At 37.4% G+C, this 24,006-nt stretch overlaps 1 protein-coding gene across 5 annotated transcripts in view; it reads right to left on the bottom strand.

Annotated features, from left to right (window-relative positions):
- The window catches only part of LOC135593502 (lysine-specific demethylase JMJ17-like), a 53,614-nt gene that overhangs the window by 7,156 nt on the left and 22,452 nt on the right, over window positions 1–24,006 (bottom strand). For all 5 annotated transcript variants that reach the window (XM_065083599.1, XM_065083601.1, XM_065083600.1 and 2 more), the window contains 20 exons: window positions 23,030–23,182; window positions 22,760–22,951; window positions 22,588–22,653; window positions 22,122–22,217; window positions 20,564–20,650; window positions 20,322–20,438; window positions 20,007–20,214; window positions 19,830–19,894; window positions 18,672–18,730; window positions 18,438–18,569; window positions 18,205–18,361; window positions 17,786–18,121; window positions 13,802–13,984; window positions 13,648–13,709; window positions 12,142–12,217; window positions 10,906–11,055; window positions 10,691–10,824; window positions 7,217–7,337; window positions 7,061–7,134; window positions 36–180 (listed from right to left, as the gene is read on the bottom strand). In XM_065083599.1, the coding sequence (XP_064939671.1) occupies window positions 36–180; window positions 7,061–7,134; window positions 7,217–7,337; window positions 10,691–10,824; window positions 10,906–11,055; window positions 12,142–12,217; window positions 13,648–13,709; window positions 13,802–13,984; window positions 17,786–18,121; window positions 18,205–18,361; window positions 18,438–18,569; window positions 18,672–18,730; window positions 19,830–19,894; window positions 20,007–20,214; window positions 20,322–20,438; window positions 20,564–20,650; window positions 22,122–22,217; window positions 22,588–22,653; window positions 22,760–22,951; window positions 23,030–23,182 (2,613 nt within the window). The remainder of the gene's footprint in view (window positions 1–35; window positions 181–7,060; window positions 7,135–7,216; window positions 7,338–10,690; window positions 10,825–10,905; window positions 11,056–12,141; window positions 12,218–13,647; window positions 13,710–13,801; window positions 13,985–17,785; window positions 18,122–18,204; window positions 18,362–18,437; window positions 18,570–18,671; window positions 18,731–19,829; window positions 19,895–20,006; window positions 20,215–20,321; window positions 20,439–20,563; window positions 20,651–22,121; window positions 22,218–22,587; window positions 22,654–22,759; window positions 22,952–23,029; window positions 23,183–24,006) is intronic.

Here is a 24,006-nt window from a genome sequence, read left to right as displayed (position 1 = left end):
TCGAACTGCATAAAGAAAGACAAAAGAAAAGGAACCTTCAAGGCATTCAGAAAACTCTCTGAGATAGAGCTGAGGTCATTGCCATGGTAAGAAGTAGTATGATGCACTATTTCAGTTAAATTAAACTTGCACTCCAGTGCTTGTTTAACAATTTCTTCTACCAAATTCAATTCTTTGAACCTGCAATAAAAAATCAGTTGACCAATAACATAATACTACTAAATGAAATTGAGAAACTTAGACAAAAAAAATATACATTTTTTAAGGATTTTAATCAATCAGGCAAGTTCAATGCTGCACATAATACAAATTGATGCTGCAAAGTCAATAGTTTTGGAACAACAATATCTCATGACAGGAGAGAAAGATCATCAATTTCAATCTATGACTGTCATTTAATTGAAAAAACAAAGGGCATAAGAATAATAAATCTCATGTAACCATATTGACTGTCATAAAAAATCTATGTTGAAAAAAGAAGTCCTCGTGAGAAAATTAGTGAAATACCAAAAATTCAATTCACATACTTATTTACAAAATTGAGCACTTTAGGTAACAACCTTAACTGTTGTTTTTATTATCAAAAGCATAACTACCAGATCTGGATTTGGCAGCAACTTGACCAAGCGTCTGGTTAATGGGTCAAAAGTTAGACAAATTGGTCAATCAATTGGATCACGTCTCCAGGAAAAAAGAAATCAATTGAATCACGTCTCCAGAGAAAAAGAGATTACAAAAATAAGAAACATATATAAAAACATAAGAAACAAAAAATAGAAAAAAGTTAAACATTAAGAATTTTGATGAAAATAAGGCATAAGATAGTGACTAAGGACTTGATTCCAAGGTCTTGAGGGCTCTTTTAGATTTTTTTCCCTCTGCTATTAAGATAGCGACTAAGGACTTGATTTTTTTCCAGGGTCTTGAGGCATAAGATAGCGACTAAACACAAATGGACAGAAGTAATACCAGTCAATGACTGTTTCAAACAGGAACAAGAAAGGTTTTTCGCATTTTAAGTGATTGTAGAGTGGCCCAGTCTGGATTTGAATTGGCTAATTCTTTCAGCTAGCAGAAAACCAGCCAGAACATTTTCAATCCAACAGTAGAATCCGATCGATGAAGTAACCACTTTACAATTTTTTTGGTTTTGTTTTTTTAGCAAAGGATAAGTGACGAAGGTAAGATTTGAACTCAGGACCTTGCAATCAACTATCAAGGTCTTAACCAGCGAGGCTAGTCAGAACCTTCAAAAACTATGTTGGATGAGGTATCGAACCCTCAACCTTCAGTGGTAAGTGAGTCTGTGTTAGGACTCTAGCTTGGAGAGTCCTAATTGAGAGGGACATTCATGTAAAACTGTTATGACTCTAGCTAGGAGAGTCCTAATTGAGAGGGACATTCTGTTAGGACTCTAGCTAGGAGAGTTCTAATTGAGAGGGACATTCATGTAGGAGGTTTTTTCTTTTAGAAGAATTAGGAGTTGTAAGGGAATAGGAGTCTTGAGTAGGAGTCCTATTAGGAGTTGGTTAGAAGTAAGAGTCTTAAGTAGGAGTCCTATTATGAGTTAGGGTTTAGAAGCCCTATAAATAGCTATGTATTCCATCACTTTTCTTAAGCAATAGATGAATCTTTTCTGCAGCCTTTGAGCAGCAACTTGGAGGGAGGAACCCCTATAGAGTTCCAAGGAGGCCGATCCCCTAAAGAGATCAACCCCAAGTTTAGAATCTGCAAGGGTTCTATCACCTGGTATCAGAGCAGCGTTCTTGGCATCTTGCTGCCCTTCCACTGCCATCCATCAGCCCTCCACAACCGCCAAAAGCAATTCCCACAATTGCTTAAAAGATCGTCGCCGAATTCCGCCATCATCTCCACCACCGCGGATCATCCTTTGATCTCCCCATGAATTGCAACATGTTCTGGTTTCCTACCTTACTGCTGCTGCAATTTAGTTATCCTTATTCGAAAATCCAAAAAAAAAAAAAACTGTTCCTATATTGCTGCATAAACCTTTCGTCACAAAGTTTTCATCTCTACGACGAAAGATACATTGCAGAATTCTAACCGCATAGTACAATCTGTTTGATCTTGCTACTGTGCTTTTTCTATCCAAATTTCTATGAAATTTTTATGACATCTTTGACACTTCCTAACAGCAGATTTCCCTTTGGTTTTTTCAAAAAATTCTCAATATAAACCATTGATCTTTTACGTCTAATCTGCTATACTTGAAAATCTGCACTGTAAAATTTCAGTCGCATAGCACTGTTTGTTTGATCTTGATACTATATTGTTTCTATCCAAATCTCTACGAATTTTTTATGACAGCTTTGACACTTCCTAACAGTGGATTTCCCTTTGGTTTCATCAAAAAATTCTCAATATAAACCACTGATCTTTTACGTCCAATCTGCTATACCTAAAAATCTGTGCTGCAGAAAATTTCAGCCGCATATTGTTGCCTTAACCCATCTATTTGTAATCTTTTTTGGTTGGATCTCGCGCGCGGAGCGATATTTTCAGTACCACAAAACCGCGGATGCATCTATGGTGAAAATTGCAGCTATACATCTTGAAGGGGATGCTACACAGTGGTTTGACTGGTTTGAACATACTTATGGAGTTCTTTCATGGCGACAATTCAAAGAAGGACTGCTAATCCGCTTCAGACCAACCGATTACGAGAATATTGACAGACAACTAGCAAAGATCCGACAAACCTCCACCATTCAGGAGTACCAAACTAGGTTTGAAAGGTTATCTAATCAAACTCGTGATTGGTCTCAAAAACAGCTATTGAGGACCTTCATTGAGGGCTTGAAGCCGGAGATCCGAGGAGAAGTTAAAGCGCGACAACCGTATACGTTGATGGCAGCCATCTCTTTCGCATGACATCAAGAGGAGCAATTGAACCATGAAGCTCGGAGGACTAGGGTCGCTCCTCAACCAGTAATATTGAAGCCCTCAGCCCCCCCTACAATCGACCAAGTCCCTACACCAAAGAGGTTAACAAGAGAAGAGCTTCGGGGGCGATATGCGAAGGGGTTATGTTGGCATTGTGACGAGCCGTGGAGCTGTGAGCATCGCTGTAGTAAAGGGAGACTTCTTATGATTGAACCAATAGAAGAAGAGGTCATTGAACATCCAGAAGAGAGCCTTGAACATGAAGAAGAAGATGAAGATGAAGAGCCACAACCGACTGAAGTTACGGTACATGCACTAGCCGACTACTCAAACCCGCAAACGATGAAAGTTGGAGGCCTTCTCAAACAACAACCGATCACTGTTCTCATCCACACGGGCAGTTCTAATAACTTTATAAATAGTAAGGTTACTATCCAGATGGCCTTATCTATTGAGAATTGCAGCAGGTTTGACGTTAAGGTCGTCGACGGACGGATTTTGAATTATGATCGTAGGCGCCCGCAGGAGAAACTATTGCTGCAGGACCAAGAGATAATTGCAGATTTCTTCCTTCTCCCTCTTGATGATCATGAGGCCATGCTCATAATTAAATGGTTGACGACATTATGTGATATTTCTTGGAATTTTATGCAACTAATTATGAAATTTTACAGTAAGGAGAAACAGGTGATACTGAACGGGAAACGTGAGGGTGACATAACGACGATTTGCACACAACAAATGAAGAAGGTTTTGCATAAAGCATGCAGCGGCCTTTTGGTACAACTTGAGCAGCAAACTAAGGGAGAGTCAATAGAATTTGAAGATCCAAACCTACTTCCTTTGCTTGCTGAATTTTTAGATATATTTGACGAACCGCACAACCTATCTCTTACCAGTCGGCATGATCATTATATAACAATTCTTTCAGGCAAACCTCCAGCAAATACTCGGCCATATCAGTATCTACATCTCCAGAAGGATAAAATAGAAAGGATTGTAAAAGAGATGCTCGAAACAAGAGTTATTTGGCCAAGTTGCAACCTCTACTCTTCACCGGTGCTACTTGTACGCAAGAAGGACGGAACATGGCGAATATGCATTGATTATCGAGCTCTCAATGGCATAACCATCAAGAACAAATACCTTATTCCAATAGCAGATGAATTGCTAGATGAAAGGGAGCACAAATCTTCGCAAAGCCGGACCTTCGATCCGGGTATTATCAAATACAAGTGTATGAAGAAGTCATATCGAAAACCGTCTTTCGAACACACAACGGCCACTACGAATTTTTACTTTCTTCAACAAAAGGTGAAATATCTTGGGCATATCATATCAGAGGAAGGTGTGATGGTGGACCCCTTCAAAATTGAAGCAATGCAAAACTGGCCTACCCCGAGGAACATAAAATTGCTACATGGCTTTTTGGGTTTAACAGGCTACTACCGTAAGTTCGTGAAAAACTATGGAAAGATCAGTGCACCACTTACTTCCTTACTGGAAAAAGATGTCTTCCAATGGTCGGACAGAGCCTCCACTGCCTTCGACAAACTTAAGGTAGCCATAACGACGACGCCGGCGCTAACACTACCAGATTTCAACCAACCCTTCGTTATTGAGGCCGACGCATCTGGAGTCAGAATTGGAGTCATTATCATGCAAGATGGTCGACCATTCGTATACACTAGCAAGGCATTATCTCCCTCCCATCAAAATAAGTCAACATATGATGAGATGCTTGCCATTGTGCGCGCAGCAACGAGGTGGAGACCCTACTTGATTGGTCGACGATTTCAAATTAAAACCGACCATAAAAGCCTCAAGTACTTTTTGGAGCGAAAGATATTATCCCTTCAGCAGCAAAAATGGGTAACAAAACTTCTTGGATTTGATTATGAAATAACTTACAAAAGGTGAAAAGAGAATGTTGTTGCAGATGCGCTTTCGCAGCTACCCGAGCAAGCTGAATTTTCGGTCGTTTACTTCCAACCAACGACTTCCTTGAGGATATTAAGATGGAATGGCAGGAAGATTCAGAGACCAGTAAGATAAAAAAAAAATTAGAGGAAGCACCAAGCTCCGTGGCTCATTACAATCGGGACTCAAAAGAATTATGCTATAAAGGACGCATTGTGCTTGTGACAAATTCTACTTGCATCTTTAAGAGCAGATTTTGGACAAAGTTATTCCATATGCAGGGTACTAAATTGAAAAGGAGTACGACATATCACCCACAAACCAACAGCCAGACGGAAGTTTTAAATAGGTGCTTGGAGACAGCCCAAAGCCACCCACCAAATATGACTACCCAAAGAGAACTCCAGACCCAACCATGTGCCATTATTGATCGACGGATCGTGACTCGACGACGACAACCCGCTAATGAAGTGCTAATACAGTGGGCGAACCTACCAATAGAAGATGCCACTTGGGAGAACTATGATGACTTGAAGATCAAATTCCCAGAATTCACGAATCATCAGCCTCGAGGACAAGGCTGATTTGAAGAGGGCGGGTCTGTTAGGACTCTAGCTTGGAGAGTCCTAATTGAGAGGGACATTCATGTAAAACTGTTAGGACTCTAGCTAGGAGAGTCCTAATTGAGAGGGACATTCTGTTAGGACTCTAGCTAGGAGAGTCCTAATTGAGAGGGACATTCATATAGGAGGTTTTTTCTTTTAGAAGAATTAGGAGTTGTAAGGGAATAGGAGTCTTGAGTAGGAGTCCTATTAGGAGTTGGTTAGAAGTAAGAGTCTTAAGTAGGAGTCCTATTAGGAGTTAGGGTTTAGAAGCCCTATAAATAGCTATGTATTCCATCACTTTTCTTAAGCAACAGATGAATCTTTTCTGCAGCCTTTGAGCAGCAACTTGGAGGGAGGAACCCCTATAGAGTTCCAAGGAGGCCGATCCCCTAAAGAGATCAACCCCAAGTTTAGAATCTGCAAGGGTTCTATCAGTCTAGTACATTTTTCTTGTTGAACCAGCTAATCTGATCTAGTTTTGAACCTTTTGAAAAGTGATAACTATGGTCAAATGTACTCCATGTGTCCATGTTGAGCTCTCCCAAACCGCTGGCACTTCAGTGATGAAGATAAAATTGATTAGTGTTAAGAATTGGAATTATAGAAGTTATGGTATGTATTTAATTGATTAGCACTAGGATTGATAGGTGAAAGGTGTCGTGCGTGCATGTGAGTGGAAAGTGCTATGGAGCAAAAGAGAAAATGGCCTTTGTGTGCGAGATGTGTGAAAAGAGAAGAGAGCAGATAAGCCTTATGACTTCGGTGTAGGTCTTATCTCTCAACTGCCAACTTTTGCTTTGTATTTTAATTACTTGCACATAATCCCTGAGTCAATTGAAAATTAGTGTTACAAAAACAAATCGATGTGAATTTAAATCAGCACCTAACCTGCAAATGTAGATATCATTGAATTAATTAAATTTCCAAATTTACATTTATTGAATAATTATTAACTAAACAAAGAAATGACTATAACAAGCCATTTTAGTTTCTCAAAATAAATTCTATAGCATAAAGAGGATTTTGAAGGTTCTGAGATATCACATCAAATTTCAAATTCATCATGATTTTACTTGGTTAGCAAATTTCAGTGTCCTACAGAGAGATTATCTTAATTTATAGTACTGTTATTTGTGAACCATAATGTTGTCATCACCACTAGTACACATAAGGTCATCCTACCAAAAGGTTGTAGGCCACTCACCACACATTCCAGCTTAAGCAGAGGCTAACAAGAACAATGAGAATAGATAAATGAAAGTCAATATTTCTAGTCTTAGAGAGGTTGTAGTGATACAAAGGTAGACAATCAATACATGAAATGCTATAGCAATATGATACAGCCTCCGAATCGAGCAAATCACATTATGCAATCATTGAAACCAAAATCAAAAAAGAAAAACCTGCTTAAGTCAAAAGAATTTGAATAAAATTTTCAAATAATTCATAACTCTAAAAATCTTCAGGCAATGGAAATGAGAACATTTATGTCCATAAATCAGTGTTCTAGTTTGTAATTATTTAAGTTAACTAGGCTGTTTTATTAAATATCTGCACTTCGTTAGAAGGAAATATCACATTGTATAATTAGGTACGCATCTCAAAAATAAAACATCTTAGATTCTCTTTACCTTGCATGGAAATCCTTTGCAGCATATAAAAGTTCGCAGAATGATTTAATTTCCGGGCGGTTTCCTCTAGATATCTGTAACAAGCAATACCAACATAAGATGAATGAAAAGTTCCCTCAATATATCCAATGTGGAAATTGACTATAAGATGATTACCAATGTTTGGTTTCCATTTCTTGGTAGAGATCCACTTTCCACACACAGGCAAAAAGGACAAGAATACTCACTAGTCATCCCAGCATTAGCAAGTGGTGGTCCCACACATGAGTAATGGAACCTGTCAACTCAATTATGATATTCCTCAGAATAATAAAACATACATGTCAACCCTAATTGACAAATAGTCAATTCCGCATATTCTAGCTTGTCAAGATACACATTTGAAACAGTAGAATCAATTATACAAATGCAAATTAACTTAAATAGCTTTTAGCTTCTATCTGCTTCCAATTTCCTCCTGAGTCAACATTTCACAAAAAAATTTACAGTTCTGAATTACTTACTAAAAAATGTACAACCTGATTTTTTTATTTCGATATTTGTATAATAAATAAAATGTTTCAGTTGATTGCTTCTTCACATGCTTCCAGTAGCAGGCATATATCCAGAAGTGGGAGAACTAGTACATAGAAGCAGCACTCCTTTAAAAAAGTGATCACAACCAAACAAATACAAAGGTACTCAGATGATGAGACCACAACAACTAGCCAAGAGATGGTGCCATAACCTGAACAAAAGTCTATTGCTACAGCTAATTAGCAGCCTAAAATGTGCAATTCCAAGGGAAAGTCCAAATCAAGCAGATTAATAAGGAATATACTTCAAATCACTCAAATTGATTCAAGGCAAAAGTGATGTTCAATTTAACCGTGTCAAAGGTGCTAGACGCTAACAGGTGGCAAGGTAGACATGGAATTAGCAGGCATATAACCAGAAGTGGGAGAATTAGTACATAGAGGCAGAACTCCTTTAAAAAAGTGATCACAACCAAACAAATACAAAGGGACTCAGCTGATGAGACCACAACAACTGGCCAAGAGATGGTGCCACAACCTGAACAAAAGTCTATTGCTACGGCCAATTAGCAGCCTAAAATGTGCAATTCCAAGGGCAAGTCCAAATCAAGCAGATTAATAAGGAATATACTTCAATTCACTCAAATTGACTAAAGACAAAAGTGATATTCAATTTAAGCCTCAAGCCAGTGGTGTCAAAGGTGCTAGGCGCTAAAAGGTGGCAAGGTAGACATAGAATTAGCAGGCATATATCCAGAAGTGGGAGAATTAGTACATAGAAGCAGAACTCCTTTAAAAAAGTGATCACAACCAAACAAATACAAAGGGACTCAGATGATGAGACCACAACAACTGGCAAAGAGATGGTGCCACAACCTGAACAAAAGTCTATTGCTACGGCCAATTAGCAGCCTAAAATGTGCAATTCCAAGGGCAAGTCCAAATCAAGCAGATTAATAAGGAATATACTTCAATTCACTCAAATTGACTAAAGACAAAAGTGATATTCAATTTAAGCCTCAAGCCAGTGGTGTCAAAGGTGCTAGGCGCTAAAAGGTGGCAAGGTGCCAAAATGGCTGCCTGAGTGAAGTGAGGCACTCACGAATATCAAAATATAAAATATATATAATTATTGAGAAATATGATCATTAAAATAAAAATGAGAGGAGCAAGGAGCTATTGGGGAGGAGGAAGGAGAGGGGGCTATCACGGTCTATGGAGTTTCGGATGGGAGGGGAGCATTAAGCTATCGGAGGAGGAGAGTGTGGTGAATGTCGGTTGGGAAGGGAGGAGGGAGGAAGGAGGGGAGCTATCAAGGAGGAAGGAGAGGGGTCCAATGGGTCCAGAGAGGAAAGCTATCAAGGAGAACAGGAGGATGGACAGGGGGGTTGATGAGGTCTAGGAAGGCTCAGTAGGGAGGGGGAGGGATAGTGGAAGATCAGAAGGGATGATAGTGATAGGGAAAAGAGAAGGCAATGTTTGATATGCTCAAAATGGCACGAAACGAGCGATATGTACTGGTCAACTGACAGGTACACAGATCAGCCCGTTTCGAGTGGTACGTAGGAAAAGGTCAGGTATCAGTCGACACGGGTGATGTAGCTATATCGACCGATACAAGAATTTCCAATCAATACGGGTCAGTATCTGTCAGAATATCAAACCGATATGGGTCCCAAATTGTGTCAAGTTTAACCCCAACCATCAAATTGACCACTTGGGCCTCTTTTAGGGCTTTCAATCCCCTTCTCCCCCTCTTTCACTCAACTCTCACTCACTCTCATTCACTCTTTTATTCTCACACTCTTGCATATGATTAAAGTTCGTAGTCGATGATTAGTGATAATTAAACTATTGATTTGGATGAAAAATGGATTAGAAGTCAAGATTTATTGAAATTAATCTCCAATTTAAAGATATTTAGCTTCTTTCTATGTTTTATTTATGCAAATTTACAATGATTAAATATAAATAACATTATTCTCCTTTTCTAGACCCAATTAAGTATATTATCTTACATTTACAGCCAGATTAGGGGTATTTAAGGTTAATCACAGCCTTATGCATTTATTTATGCCTCATATATACTCTATTCTTAATTAAATATAATAAAATTACCATTAAATTAGGACAAAAAGTCTAAGGGATTTTTTTAAAATTTCTGGCCAATTTTCAGCCTTTTTCCAAAAATTACTATGTACTGGCATACCAATGTATTGATGAACAAAACGGTGGTACTGACCAATACATATAGGTCCATCCATTGACTGATACCACTAGTCAGCAAATACGATGGTCCTTGGGGGAGAGAGAGTTTACTGCAATAAGAGCCCATTAGAGATCCACTCAACGCATAGAAGTCGCTCGCCGAAGGAAGACAACATCATTCGTTTGCCGAGGAAGATGTAATCGTCATTCGCCATTAAAGAGGAAGGCGCTATCACCATTCATCGTTGGAGAGGCAGAGACACTCTGCCACTGATTAGGTTTACTAAGGAAAAGAAACAAGTTTTCATGGGTGAGTGGGTGTTGTGTGAGGAAGAATTAGGCTCACATTTTATTGGCTCAGTCAAACCATAATCAACAAACTAAGCCCAATTTGGTGTGGTTCAGGCTTGACTCAATTAGATTTGGTTCAGGTCCGCTTGAAGCACTCGGCGTTTGAGATCAAGCGTGTGCCTAGGTTGCGCCCAATTGAAGGTGCCCACCTGAACCTGTTTTCAACTGCTCGAGCCTCATCTCACCACACTTTGCCCAAGCACCCAATGACTTTAGTTAATTCAAAATTAAAAGCTCTTCAAGATCAGTCCCATGAACTTTTCTTATATGACTGGGACTTCAGATTAGCTTAGCTCTATTTGGCATCCACTAAGATGGAACCCAATCAGTAGAAATAAGTTACACAGCATGTATAATATATTACATTATGAGCATAATCGAGCCCGGCAATCTTCAGGCCTGAGAATTGATTCAAAGCCCACTTATACTATCAGCCAAGTTAATCCAACTCTAAGTGGCCAAATCTATTAGCGGATAAGCAAGTCTCGTAGCACCAATTTATGTCGTAAAACTTCAAAATTGTAATCTAAGTTGACAAGTTAATCAGGCACCTTACCGATCATCACATACGAGACAAGTATATACTTCTTCATTCCCTGCATAATTGGGGCAGCAAACAGAGAATTCTCTGGCTCTTCGTCCTTTGGAACCACGATAGACACACAAAGCCTTGTCAAGTGAACCTTTGATCTGGGAAGGTAATAATAACTGTGTAAACTTCTTTAGGAATTCCTAACCAATAATATATGCAAAATTGATGACATGACATACTTGCACTAGCCCAGCTGACAAGGAATCAAGATCACCAACTACTGGGTCCAAAAGAACATGGCACTCAGACATCCAATTCTCAATCTTTCCTACTTCAGAAGCTACTCTATAAAACTCAGAACACTCAAAGGCAACAGCTTCTCCATGTTCCTGCAATGATGAGAATTTAAATGACCAATGCAGACACCAAAGCAAGACTATTTAACTTAGCAAGTTTTATATAGGTCAGTAAAATAGCAAATGATTCAAAAATTCTAAAGAAACTACAATAATCATAGACTGCTGTACTGCCCGAAATAGTATGATATGGCCAGTACATACCGGTCCAAGCATGGGCCGATATGTAGACCACCCCTGTTTCGGGCAGCCCAGCTAAAACAATAAAAATAATCAAAAGAAGTGGTGAGCCCCTGTCCAACTCAGCAATTAAAAAAACAAATTAGGGCTCGCGAACGCAAGCCCTCTTCTCATGTACAATGCAGCTGCTGCTTCCGCTTCCACTGTCACTTCTGCTTTGCCACTCCCACTTAACTGCTGCTTCTTCTCATCCTCCTCTTCTTTCTTCTTATTCTTCCTTTTTCCTCCTCCACCGCTTCTTTTTCTTCCTTCCTCCTTCCTACCATCTTTGTTCCTCTACCACCCCTTCCTCTTCACCCTCTTTCTCTTCCTTGTCAAAACACTAGTACACACCGGCATACCATGTTTGGTACAGATCAGCATGTATCGGTCTGATAGGTTGCCGAAATGGGTCTGGTACCCGAAAAGGCAATCCTTGATAATAATAATAATAACCATCTAAAATGTTTTGAAACAAAGTTCAGCACATCTCTAGTTCCTGATTTACAAAACTATGGTCTTCAAATATCTTATGTAGATTACTAAATAAATAATACATATAAAAATAATCTCTTGTAAGTTAGAAAAGCCAAGAATTTCACTTAACTGTCTAATATGTGCATTCATGCAAAGAACCAACATTGGTAGTCTAAAGAGGAGACTAAAAACTGCGACATCTATTGAGATGTCTTAGTGACACAAACAATTGCTAATTTATTGGTAAATTTGTTTGAGACTATGATGATCACGACAAATTATTAATAGACAACAAACACCATCTATTTGAGCCAATAAAAGCAATGGCTATAATGTGGCCGGACAGTTGATTTGTATCTGGTAAGAATGGAGAAATTATCTAGGGCACTCGAACTATTTGATCATAACATGTGACTGGCTTACCTTAAGCTCCAACAAAGAAGGCCAAAGCTGTTCACTAGGCAGTTGAAAACAAGCATTAACTTGCTTCAACCAGGATCTGCATCAACGCATTGAACAGATTAGGTTTAGTTAAAAATATGAAGAAAAATCCGATAATGATCCCACTTAGGCTAAAACAAAGGACAAACAAAGAAGAACAAGGATAAACAAACTTCTTTAAGCTTTCCACTAAAATATGTAGTGGTTTTAGTTCAGTTACCTCGATGCTTAAACAAATTGTGACCATGATTGAGTTGCATTAGTGTTTAGAGCTTTACAACAAGATAAAAATGTTTATAATTAAACCAAAAATAAGAAACTAAGAATATCCCCATTCATGGGACTGAAAAATTAGATTGCTTGTTATTTATACCTAATCAAACAAAACGTAGTGATGCAAAGCAGACTGCAATAGAACTAGTTTACAAGAGACAACTTGAAAGTTGATTAATATTAAGGCAAAGTTAAGCAAAAAATAATATAATACTTGCACATTTGGGAAAATATATAGAGTACCATCTCCAACAGCAATTTTCAAGGGCACATCCATCAAATTCATTAATTAAACAGTAAATATAAACTGAAAAGCAAAATTTGCAGCTAACTTCTATGGATCATTTACTCGTACTTGAAAAGACACCAATTCTATATCAAACTATCAATAGCTTCCTTTACCAAAAATATTAAATATTATTTTTAACCGAGGATTTCAAAAGTGAAGCTCCTCTTTGTGGCAGCATGCTTGTAGATAAAGAAGTAACTCATGTACCTCTCCATTGGCATGCCTATGTGCAGTATTCTCTCAAAGTGACCATTCCTAATAACCTCTGAGAGAAAAACAAGAAACTTCAATCGGTTCCATGATATCACTGGTGGTAGCTATTCAAGTCATTTCCCATTTCTTATAATTCATTTTAGATCAGAAATTTAGACAAAAACTGCAACAAAATTAGGAAAATGATAGCTAATCATCCAGTTTAAAATTAGAGTAAATACTGGCATCATTCTACCATTATATAAAACATTTATCATGAAATCAACCTCTTCTTAACCATGCTTTCACTACTCTAGGTTCTGCTTACAAGATGATGGAGTTGGTAAGTCTGTATGTTCCCTGTTATGGAGCTCAAACAGCATTAGGTGAAAATAAAATATTAAACATACATCAATAAGTAAAATATGATTTTCTTCCAGTTAACCACTTGACTCCGAAAAATTCTATGAACATTAGTTCTTTAAAGCTATGTCTTAGAAAGACCATCAGGAAAAGGAATTTGGTAAGATGATTGGCTAGTGACAATCTTACAATTGCCCATATACAACAATTCACAATAACATCTTAAGATAAGTTCTGAAATCTATACACATAAAATGTTTGTTCTACCTGATATCCATGTTACTTGTGGTTACAGATGTAGATTTTGCAGGCTATAAAACCCATGCTCAACATTATATGAAAGAGAAAATATAGAGAAAATGAAGACTAACTTATGTTTCTGGATGGCACTTTGAATCTGAGAAACAATCAACGGATAAGGAACTATATATTTCTGCAAATTGCATTGGAAGCATGTTAGTCAAGATTGCCCAGCAACAACAAATCAGATTAGGTCAATAAACATAATCAGAAGAATGAGTTAACCTGAATTTCATCTAAAATTGTTTCAACATCTTTCAACTTGCACCTTTTAAAATTATGAGGTTCTGGAAGTATAGAAAGTGCTTTCCTAAGACAATTGACTCCCACAATCAACACTTCAGCGAGATAACTATCTGCAAAAATGATGGGAAGACAATCTGCATCTTCAAGCAATCTTTCAACCTCCTGTCAACCAAACTGAATTAGTTTTTCATCTAAAGGAGCAACCATGAACCAATATCTGGTACTTTATCTAGTAACAACTTCCATGAAACCTAAGCAAAAAGGCTACACAACCTCCAAGTTACACATGAATGTAATACCAATAACTAATGAAGTTCACCTTGCCAGAACCAAAAATTAAAGCAATGTCAAAACGTTCCACTAATAGCAACCTTAGAAGAAAAATTAAGTAAACAAACTATCCAGTCAATGCAGGATACAAATCTAGCAACAAAAAAAAAAAAGCAAACCAATTAATAAGCCAAGGATATATCACTAGCAAGGAGAAGAAAACCATCAAAGCTACATTCTTGAGAACAAAAAATATAAAGTCGAGACATAGGAATGAGGAAAAGCCAGTGTTCTAAACAGCACTATACGTTATAAGGTGACAAGGTCCCCCATTGCTCAAGATGCTAGGTGCTAGCTTAGGTGCTCACCTGAGTAAAGTAAGGCACTTACTTTACAAAAATCATTAAAATAAAAACAGGGTTGAGAGGGCAACGAAGCAAGAAGAGGGAGGGAACAGGGAGGGAGGGGACAGTAATGTAATCATGGTAATTGGTTATTGGGAGTGGAGCAGAGAGGAAGCAAGAGAGGAGGGAAAGGAGAGAAGAAGACAAAGAAGGTGGGAGATAATGGGTTCGGCCATAGAGAGAGGAAAGGAGACGAGAGAAGTGAGTGCCAAATGATGTGCTTGCCTAGACAGCAACCAATTATGTCTCGCCTAGGCCCACAGCATTCGAACCTTGCCTAGGCAAAGGCCCAAGCCTCTCGTCATCATTGGAAGAAACAAAGCTTTTATTTTGGACAAACAAGTTGTATCATATTACGATGGCAGTATCAGCATGGCCAGTACAGATTCACCTGCCAATCCATGCTGGTAGCATTCCACAAAACATGGCAGCACATCAATAGCATGGTCCCTCACCATTAAATTCAATTATTGGAAATTAAAAAACAAATTTTTTGAAATTGAAGAATAAAATTTGATAAAACACGGATACCAAGAAATATGAATAAAGAAATCACCATAGTCACAAGCAAGAAGCAACAAAAAGAAGCAAATGTGGTGAATAACTTTTCACACACCAGATTGAAACCTGTATCATATAGAGAAGAAAAAAATAAAGAGTCATGTTTTAAAGGATTTTTAAACACAAATTGCGAACCATCTATGCTATTGTACAACTATTAGCCCAAAGGTCAACCTTAGGCCTTATGCATGACAACTAAATTGTTTTTCTGGAAAGTTATACTTTTCATTAGTGTTGAACAAGAATTATACAATAAAAAGTTATTAAATTAACATGCTTTGGTGTAAGACACGCCAGATAAAGTCTTAAATCCAACTAGTAGTATAAAATGCATCAACTGAGATTTTAAACACTTGTCTGTGAGAGACTAGGTCATACCACATCAAACAAATTAATAAAGGCAACAAATTAATAAAGGCGATAGGCAACTGCATGTTGATAACTGCATATGATGCTGTTGACATTACAAGATTGACAAATTCCAAGCAGACCACAGAACAGATTTCGTCAATGCATAAAAGGCGCAATCCTGATGTTTGATGCAGAAAACACTGTCAGAGGGACAAGGATAAGAATAAGGCACAGTCACAAAGACTGGAAAGCAAATGAGGAGCTGAGATGATTCAAAGAGAAATACCATGAATCAAGGATCACTCACATAAAAGGATTTCATTGACTTACAATTCTATCAGCCTGGTTTATGTTTGATTACATTGAAGACAAATACACACAAGGTTAAATGATGTTAGATGCAGAAAACTCTGTCAGAGGGACAAGGATAAGAATAAGGCACAGTCACAGAGGCAAGAAAACAAATGAGGAGCTGAGATGATTCACAGAGAAATACCATGAATCAAGGAGAACTCACATTGTAAAAGGATGTCATCGACTTACCATTCTATCAGCTTGGTCAATGTTTGATTACATTGAAGACAAAATACACACTAGGTTATCTGAAGGTTTGCACATTTTTTATTACTGAAAAAAAGCACTGTTTGATTTAACTCCTGGGATAATGCTGAGCCCCTCTCCGGGAGTCCATGTTCAGCTGCAATGAATATGCAACCTGTATCACCCTTAGTCATCACCAGCTTACATACCAAGGCTTGTAAGTGGAATAATAACTGTACTCCCAGTCTGTATTAGTCTGTATACACTAACCCCCATGTAACAGATACATAAGATGGTATCAGAAATCCAACAATTACTTCCAGTATCAGAGTTATCTACGCGTTATCACCATGATACAAGCAACATCAACTCATTCTAATACAGTTGCACATAACAGCCATTTTGCACCATTCTTGATGCACCCATTCTAATGAGGCATCACCTACAAAACCCCTGATATTGACAACAGCCACCAGAATCAATAAAACCATAATTTGTCACAATTTTTTCTTTCAAAGGATGTCAGCAAACCAAGTGGGACCTAGCTGACCAAACTCAAAAAGTACCAAACTGGTTGGCAAATAGATTAGATGGTATCAGAAATCCAACAATAACTTCCAGTATCAGAGTTATCTATGTGGTATCACCATGATACATGCAACATCAACTCATTCTAATGCAGTTGCACATAACAGCCATTTTGCACCATTCTTGATGCACCCATTCTAATGAGGCATCACCTACAAAACCCCTGATAATGACAACAGCCACCAGAATCAATAAAACCATAATTTGTCACATTTTTTTCTTTCAAAGGATGTCAGCAAACAAAGTGGGACCTACCTGACCAAACTCAAAAGTACCAAACTGGTTGACTTGACACTCAAATCTTAAATATCTCTAAATATAAGGTTGTCTATGTGAGACTTGCATTCCCGACACAGAAATGCCAACTGCAGCCACTAATGGAAACACCTGGGGAATCCACATGGCTCTCCACTAAAAATGATGGAAGAGACAAAGTGAGCTATACCAAATCCCACCTCTTAATGTTTTTAATATTAAGCTGCCAGAATTTTGTCCACATGACTTCAAAATTCAAATAACTGCAATTATGGAATAACAGGCTTGAAAAGCAACATACCATGTTAGTTTCTTACAAAAACCTAAATTTCACAATTTTAGCTTCTAGTGACTTTTTTCTCACATGGATGCCTTGGGCAACCTTCTGAACATAAGTTCATGTTAATTATATAGAACTCATTCATCAGTCAAGGAAGTAAAGTGGATGCTCTAGGTGAGCAACGTGCAACTGCAAACATCTTTTAGCATGAATTTATTAATGGAAACCATGAATAATACATGAGCATTTGAATAAAAAAGAAGATAATTACATGACATTTAAAAGCATGAAGTGCAATTGTAGAAAGTAGCAACAGGTACAGTTCCATACATGGTCTGCCGTACCAAAGCATACCGCCCGGTACCGTACCGGGCGGTATGTACCGGTCCGACAGGTTCTCGGTACGCGGACCGTCCGGTACCGCTACAGTGCTACAGTATTATACTATAGTACTGCTACAGTATAAAAATAATATAAAACTATCGGTACACCAGGGTGTACCGCTCGGTACACCAGGGTGTACCGCTCGGTACACCCTGATGTACCGCCCGGTATACCGGTACCAAACCGAGCCCGGGTCGAAATTCCGGTACGGTACGGTATGGTATGGCGGACCTTGGTTCCATATAATCTAATTGGACTGATATTACCTCAGGTACAAATGACCCACTGATACGTGGGTAACCAAATGCAAACCAAAAAGAGAAAAATTACCTTTAGTAGCGGAACCTTGTAGCAGAAAGAGAGTGCTGTCGAGCACCACTGCAAAGATGAAGATGCATTTCGCAGTTCAGGCAACTCTTTAAAATGAAAACACAAGGACTGCCCGTCTTCTATAGCAGAATCAACTTTGCTGAGTAGTTCTACGATCTTTGTCAAAAAGTTATGGCCAACTATGAGATCTGCATGATGTATATTAAATAAGGATTTTGCATGTTCCAATAAAGAATAAGCATATTGCACCCATCGTTCAACTTCCTTCAGAATGCTCTGAAGCTTTTCCGAAGCATCTACAGTGACTTTTAAAAGTTCAGACTGGGAAACCAACTCCTGCAAAAATGAGATGCAATTGAGACAAATTCTTAAACATAGCTTGTATGAAACAACAAAGCAATTCAGGAAACAATGTGAACCTTCAACTCATCAAGTTTAAGCAAATGATCTGATGGATTCCTGTTCATAGTTTGTTCCAAATACGGCTGAGACCTACTTATCCATAACTGAGCCACTGACATTGCATCCTGGACATTAGCAAGAGAGGGAAGACCAACTAATATCCCCTCTGAGTCCCTGAATTGAACAATGATTATACTGTGAAAGACTGACCACAATGCATAAATACAGCTTATAGTAGCCTACTTTTCACCTTATAATGTTCTGAAAATCAGAGATGTGTGCTACATGTTCTAGAGCAGATTTGGCTCTTTCTTCCCAAGAAACAGCTCTTCTGAGAACTTCAGAAATATCTATAAATAATTGTTCATTCTCAATTTCCAACCTGAATAGAACATCACATAGAATCAGAACATTTAGAAAATTATACATGTTCCTAAGACGAAGTAAACTAAAGCACCACCAAAAATTGAAAAAAAGAACTTACTGAGAAGCTTCATTCAACACTTGCTGAATGAAACCCAAAGGCATAGGAGTAGCAAGTGCCTGCAGTAGCATATAACTTAATCCATGATGATGAAGTACAAAGTAAACTACAAGAGAGCAAGTAGCTAAAACAAACAAATTTAGACCATTGCATATTGTTAATCATAATTAACATACACATACAGAATAACATAACTGATTGAAGAGAAAATGATCAAAAGGTTGAGAACCTCAAAACTTTAAACCAGAAGTAGAGGCACAGAGGGAATTAAGCTACTTATGTTGGACCTTATGGTCTCAAATAAAAGATACATGAAATCGATTTGTAATCATCAACTTATTAAATCAAAAGTACATCGATTAAATAGGAAAGTCATTATTTGGCTGGCAAATAGGCCAGATTTGAACATATTTTCAACAAACAGGTTGTAGAAAGTGAAATGAAAACCCATTCAGGCACACACCAGTCCAAAATTACCTAATTGTCAGTAAAGCTGTAGGTAGAACCGGAGAAGGATAAATGAAAGAGCTACAAGAATCTACACCAAATAGATCTAACATCACAAACCACTTACACTATATGAAATAGACAATAATTCTGTCATGTACAACATTTGCTACATTGACAACAACCCTGTTAAACTTGACTAATATGATTAAGGTGTTTTAAAGGGTCTATCAAATTCTCATTCAACTCCTTCCAATGTGAACTCGACTCCTTTCATGTGAGAAAAGAACATACACCAAATGAGATCAAACATCACAAACCACTTACAATGTATGCAAGAGGCAATATTTTGTCACTATAATATTTGCTACACAGATAATGCCCCTGTTAGATTTGACTACATATGTAATTAAGATGCTTTGAATGGTCTAACAGATTTTCTATGTTCAACTCCTTCCAATGTGAGCTCAATGCCTTCGAAGTGAAAAAAGGCCTACTCGTACTCCAAAGTGTCTGCTACATTAGCATGTAGATGAATTTTGGGGTATAAACAGAGTTTCATAAGTCTGTGATGCCTTTATCTACTTTTAAATAAATGAAAATGAACAATAAACACTAATCACTAAAACACTATCCATTCTCTTTCTTCTTTGTATAGTATGAGATATTCAAAACTAGAAATTTCAAGGTACTGCAGAAAAGAACTAATACCTTTAAAGCGTTCTCTCTACATATTGACTTTTTTAGTTCAGCTTTTACAAGAGGCAACTCGTCAACTGGTCCACAAAGAAAAGTTGAGATATGATTGTATAAAGCATGGGGGAAAATGTACCCAAACATTTTTCCCTCCAACTATATAGAAAAGAGAACAATTTTGAAAATCCATACCCTGCACTCTCAACAACTCTCCAGCTTTCAAGATGTGAGAAAGTTCTATAACAATGTTCCCATAGTCGTTTCGCTCATTAAGATTTTGCAAAACATCTTGAAGATGGCAAGCCCAGGAACAAGCATCAGATCTGTATTTCCTTAGGAGATCTATCTCTGGAATGCTGACTATCAGATTGTCTGCAACTATAAGGAAATCTTCAAGTTCCTGTACAAGGAAGTTGTCAATCTTCAGTTCTGAAATATAATTACAAGTGGATTGCAAAGTATATAACACTAATACATTAATCACAGAACATTTATGATGATTACAACCTTCAATCTGAGCGGCCCTTTCAAGATATCTTCACATCTGATTTTCCATGATTCAACGTCTTTATACATGTTTGAAAATGAATCCACTTCTGGAAGGCTAACATGAAGCTCTTGCATCTATCAAGTGTGAAGATCGTTTCAAACAAAAAAAAAGCTCCTTGGATCATCCAAAATCAAAAACAAGAAAGTAAAATAACATAGAAAAAAATGTAGGTATATATATCATCTTGTTGCAAAGATACCTCTGATTTTAGCTCGTTAAAGAAATCAATGTCGATAGAACCAGGCTTTTTCTCCATCAGGCACAAATGAGCATTATTTAACCAATTCTGCAGTATCATGAAAAGCAGTAATAAAGGTGGTCCTGAACATTAGAAACATTTGGCAAATAGCAAAGGTAGCAAACGAGATGGTAACAGTGAGATGATCACCAACTATAAGACATGATACTAATAACTGCCCCTTTTTGAGCAGTCCATTTTGGTTTATTATTTTTTCTCAACACATGCCACTTGGGATTTGCACACAAGATGCTGAATTGTGAGTGTCTGCCACTTGTGTCACTGCACATCCAACCACAGGCCAGGACATGAAAACTGGATGTCCCACCACTACTCCTCTTCCTCCTCCACCCTCCTCTCCTCCTCTCCTCTTTCCCACCTACTCCTCTACCTCCTCCCCCACACCCCCACAACCCTTGTTGGCACAGCGATATATAACAACGTACCAACATACCATGTATTGGTATGTTGACATGGACCGGACCCATATTAATCCAACCATGGACTGACATAGGTTAGGTAACCAAAATTGTAATGCTTGATTCCTAATTACAATTATAGTATTTAGTATTACATGGCTTGACAGCAAAAGGAGTTCCACTTTTTGTACACTTCTCACTTAACAATCAACTTCATAAAAATGTTGGCTTGACTTGGTAAAAAATTATAATAATCCCAAGAGAGAAATCAAACAAAAATTCAGCTCATATTAGATATCTTCTGAAAAGAAATCAGAATGAATCAAATGTCCCGTAAATTTGTAAAAAACACAATTCCGAATCTAATCACAATCATCTTAAGTTTATCTTCTGATTCAGAAGATCTAGACCAGTAGGATCAGTTTTCCTCCCATCTCTTTCAAGCCTATATAAATTAAAAATAAGAGCTGGTTGCTACTTTTTTTTTTAAATTATGAAGCATATCAAAATTTAGATTCAACGAAGTTATTCTTCTACCTCCCTATTGGTGCAGGACCGTCATCAATGTAACACCTATGCACTATGAAGCATATGTCTAATGTGAGACCAAGATCCCTAAATATGATGCCTAGAGACTACAATGAGTCCACATCAAACCCCAATTATCTTCTTCTCTACTTTCTTAAATTTCTTAACATCTCTACAATTACTTACTAGTCCTTTAGACTTCCACATGCTTTTACTGTGAACTATTGCATTGAAAGTTGAAATTTCTTTAGTTATAAATTATTGGACAGTGAAGAAGTAACTTGGCATGACTATTTACTGTTCTACAATTCCAGAAGTCGTTCTGACCTTAGAACATTGTCAACAATCTAAACTCTCTGTTATGCTTCTAGTCCCACATTACAAGGAAACAATAACCAAAAGATTAAACATAGTAGAAATCATAACATCAGCTTATGTAAGCTGATCATCTCACAACATAGTGACACTGTTTGACTAGTCCTACCTCCATAATGGAAAAATAAATAAAAGAACAGCTGACAACACAAAGCTGATTTCTAGTATTAATGACTATATAAGATAATGAATCATACCTTTGCAGAAGCAATTTCACAAGATAATCTTTCAGTTATCTGAAGACTAGCAGGAAATTCAGTAGTTCTGTTGTACAACATTTCCAATTTGTCAATCTGCAGTTCACATATTGAGGAAAAATTAATCTGAAGTTAGAATTTGACAAAACTAAGGAAAAATTAATCTGAAGTTAGAATTTGACAAAACTAAGTGCAACTGTAACTTGTACGACAAAATTACATGGTCAACTAATAACGGTAATGAATGTTGATAAAGCCTTAATCAATGTCATAGAATGAAGTAGTGCAAAGGAATTCATAACCCAGTCAATTAAGCACTGTTATTAATTGAATACAAAGTCTAATTCCATCTGATTGACGTGAGACAAAACAGTAAAATCAATATATCCATCAGATCTTTACTGGTAGACAATGGCAAACTTATTTTTACATTCATATCATGAATCATTCACAGTTTTCCACTTACACTTAAGTAAGATGAAAGAGCAGATTGTACTTCAATGACTAAATTCTGAGCGTCCTCTGCCAATGTCTGTACAGCAAAAGAAAGTTAAAATAGAACTGACATGGCAAAAGGCATAAAAGCAAAAGTTTCTGGAATTGAATACAACGCAAGATTAGATAGCAGATTTATAAACCTTCAATTTGCTGGAACCAGCCTCATAACATGGTAAAGGTCGAAAATTCAGCAATTTTTCTAACTCATCCAATGATACTCTCTCATTGTACTTCTGTGGACAATGCATGAAGCTCTCTACTTTAGACACACAGCTATTTATATCAAGCGCCCACCTTTGAGCTTCAATTAGCTTAATTTTCATATCACGCACCTATCAAATGTGACATTGAAACTATTAGACATAATATAGTAATTTTGACAACTGTGCAAATGCAATAAGACATCTTACAGGATCCATGTCATGATCAGCCCAAAGAAATTGTTGAGCTTCCTTTAGAGCACTAAGATAAGCAGAATTTTCAAATGGAATCTCCAAAATGTGGCAGGAATGTGAAAGCCAATCTTCAGCAAGTTGTGAATAGGAAATATCACCACCTTTCACCTGAGTAGATCAAAGACCTTTGTCAGTGTAGACAAGAAAATGAAAAAAATATACTAAATCAAAGCCAAAAAAGAATGCCATTATTTCTGTCCAACAACTCAATAATGTTACAAAATTCACACACAATTAACAAATTCAATCTCAAGATAGATTTAGGATGTCCAACATAGCTTCCAGTATTATTTATGAACTCCAATCCAAATTTACAATGGACCAAGAATATGCCAAACTAAAGTACTAATTTTATACCACAGGTTCAAAAAAAAAATCTTTAAAATCTAAATTCAAATACATTCTCATTTTGATATAAAGTGACAAAGTTATTCTAATCCTCTTCCTTATCCACAACCTCCTCATCACCACCAAGCACAATGATGAAAAGAAGACAAGGGAAACTGCAATGTGAAGTGAACAATAGTGTTGATAGAGGTTGAAAGATGGAGGTGGAGCAGTGGTGGCATATTGGTGAACGAGTCATTAAATGTTGTAGGGCTCAACACGGTAAGGGGGGCACTAATAGTGGTGAAGGTTGAGTTAATAAATAGCAATAGTGGTGACCGTGGTATGGTGGAATAGAGATGGGCAGTTCTAAGAGATATATAGAATATAGGTATATGTCATTCAGCCAGTACACCTAGCATCACATAGGGTTGGTAGTTGGTACAACACTGGACTGTTGTGTACTGGTGCTAAGGACTGGGAATTAAATTCATAATTAAAAGAGGCAGGTTTCACCATTTCGAGTATCGGATCTGTTTTGGAGATGTCGGTACAATATGTATTAGTCTACACCAGTATACCAACACATGATATGCTAGAGCATG

Source organism: Musa acuminata, chromosome BXJ1-9, assembly GCF_036884655.1.
Source record: "Musa acuminata AAA Group cultivar baxijiao chromosome BXJ1-9, Cavendish_Baxijiao_AAA, whole genome shotgun sequence".
NCBI lineage: Eukaryota > Viridiplantae > Streptophyta > Magnoliopsida > Zingiberales > Musaceae > Musa > Musa acuminata.
The sequence above is the reverse complement of the archived record's forward strand: the minus strand, read 5'-3'. Positions and strand labels throughout refer to the sequence as shown.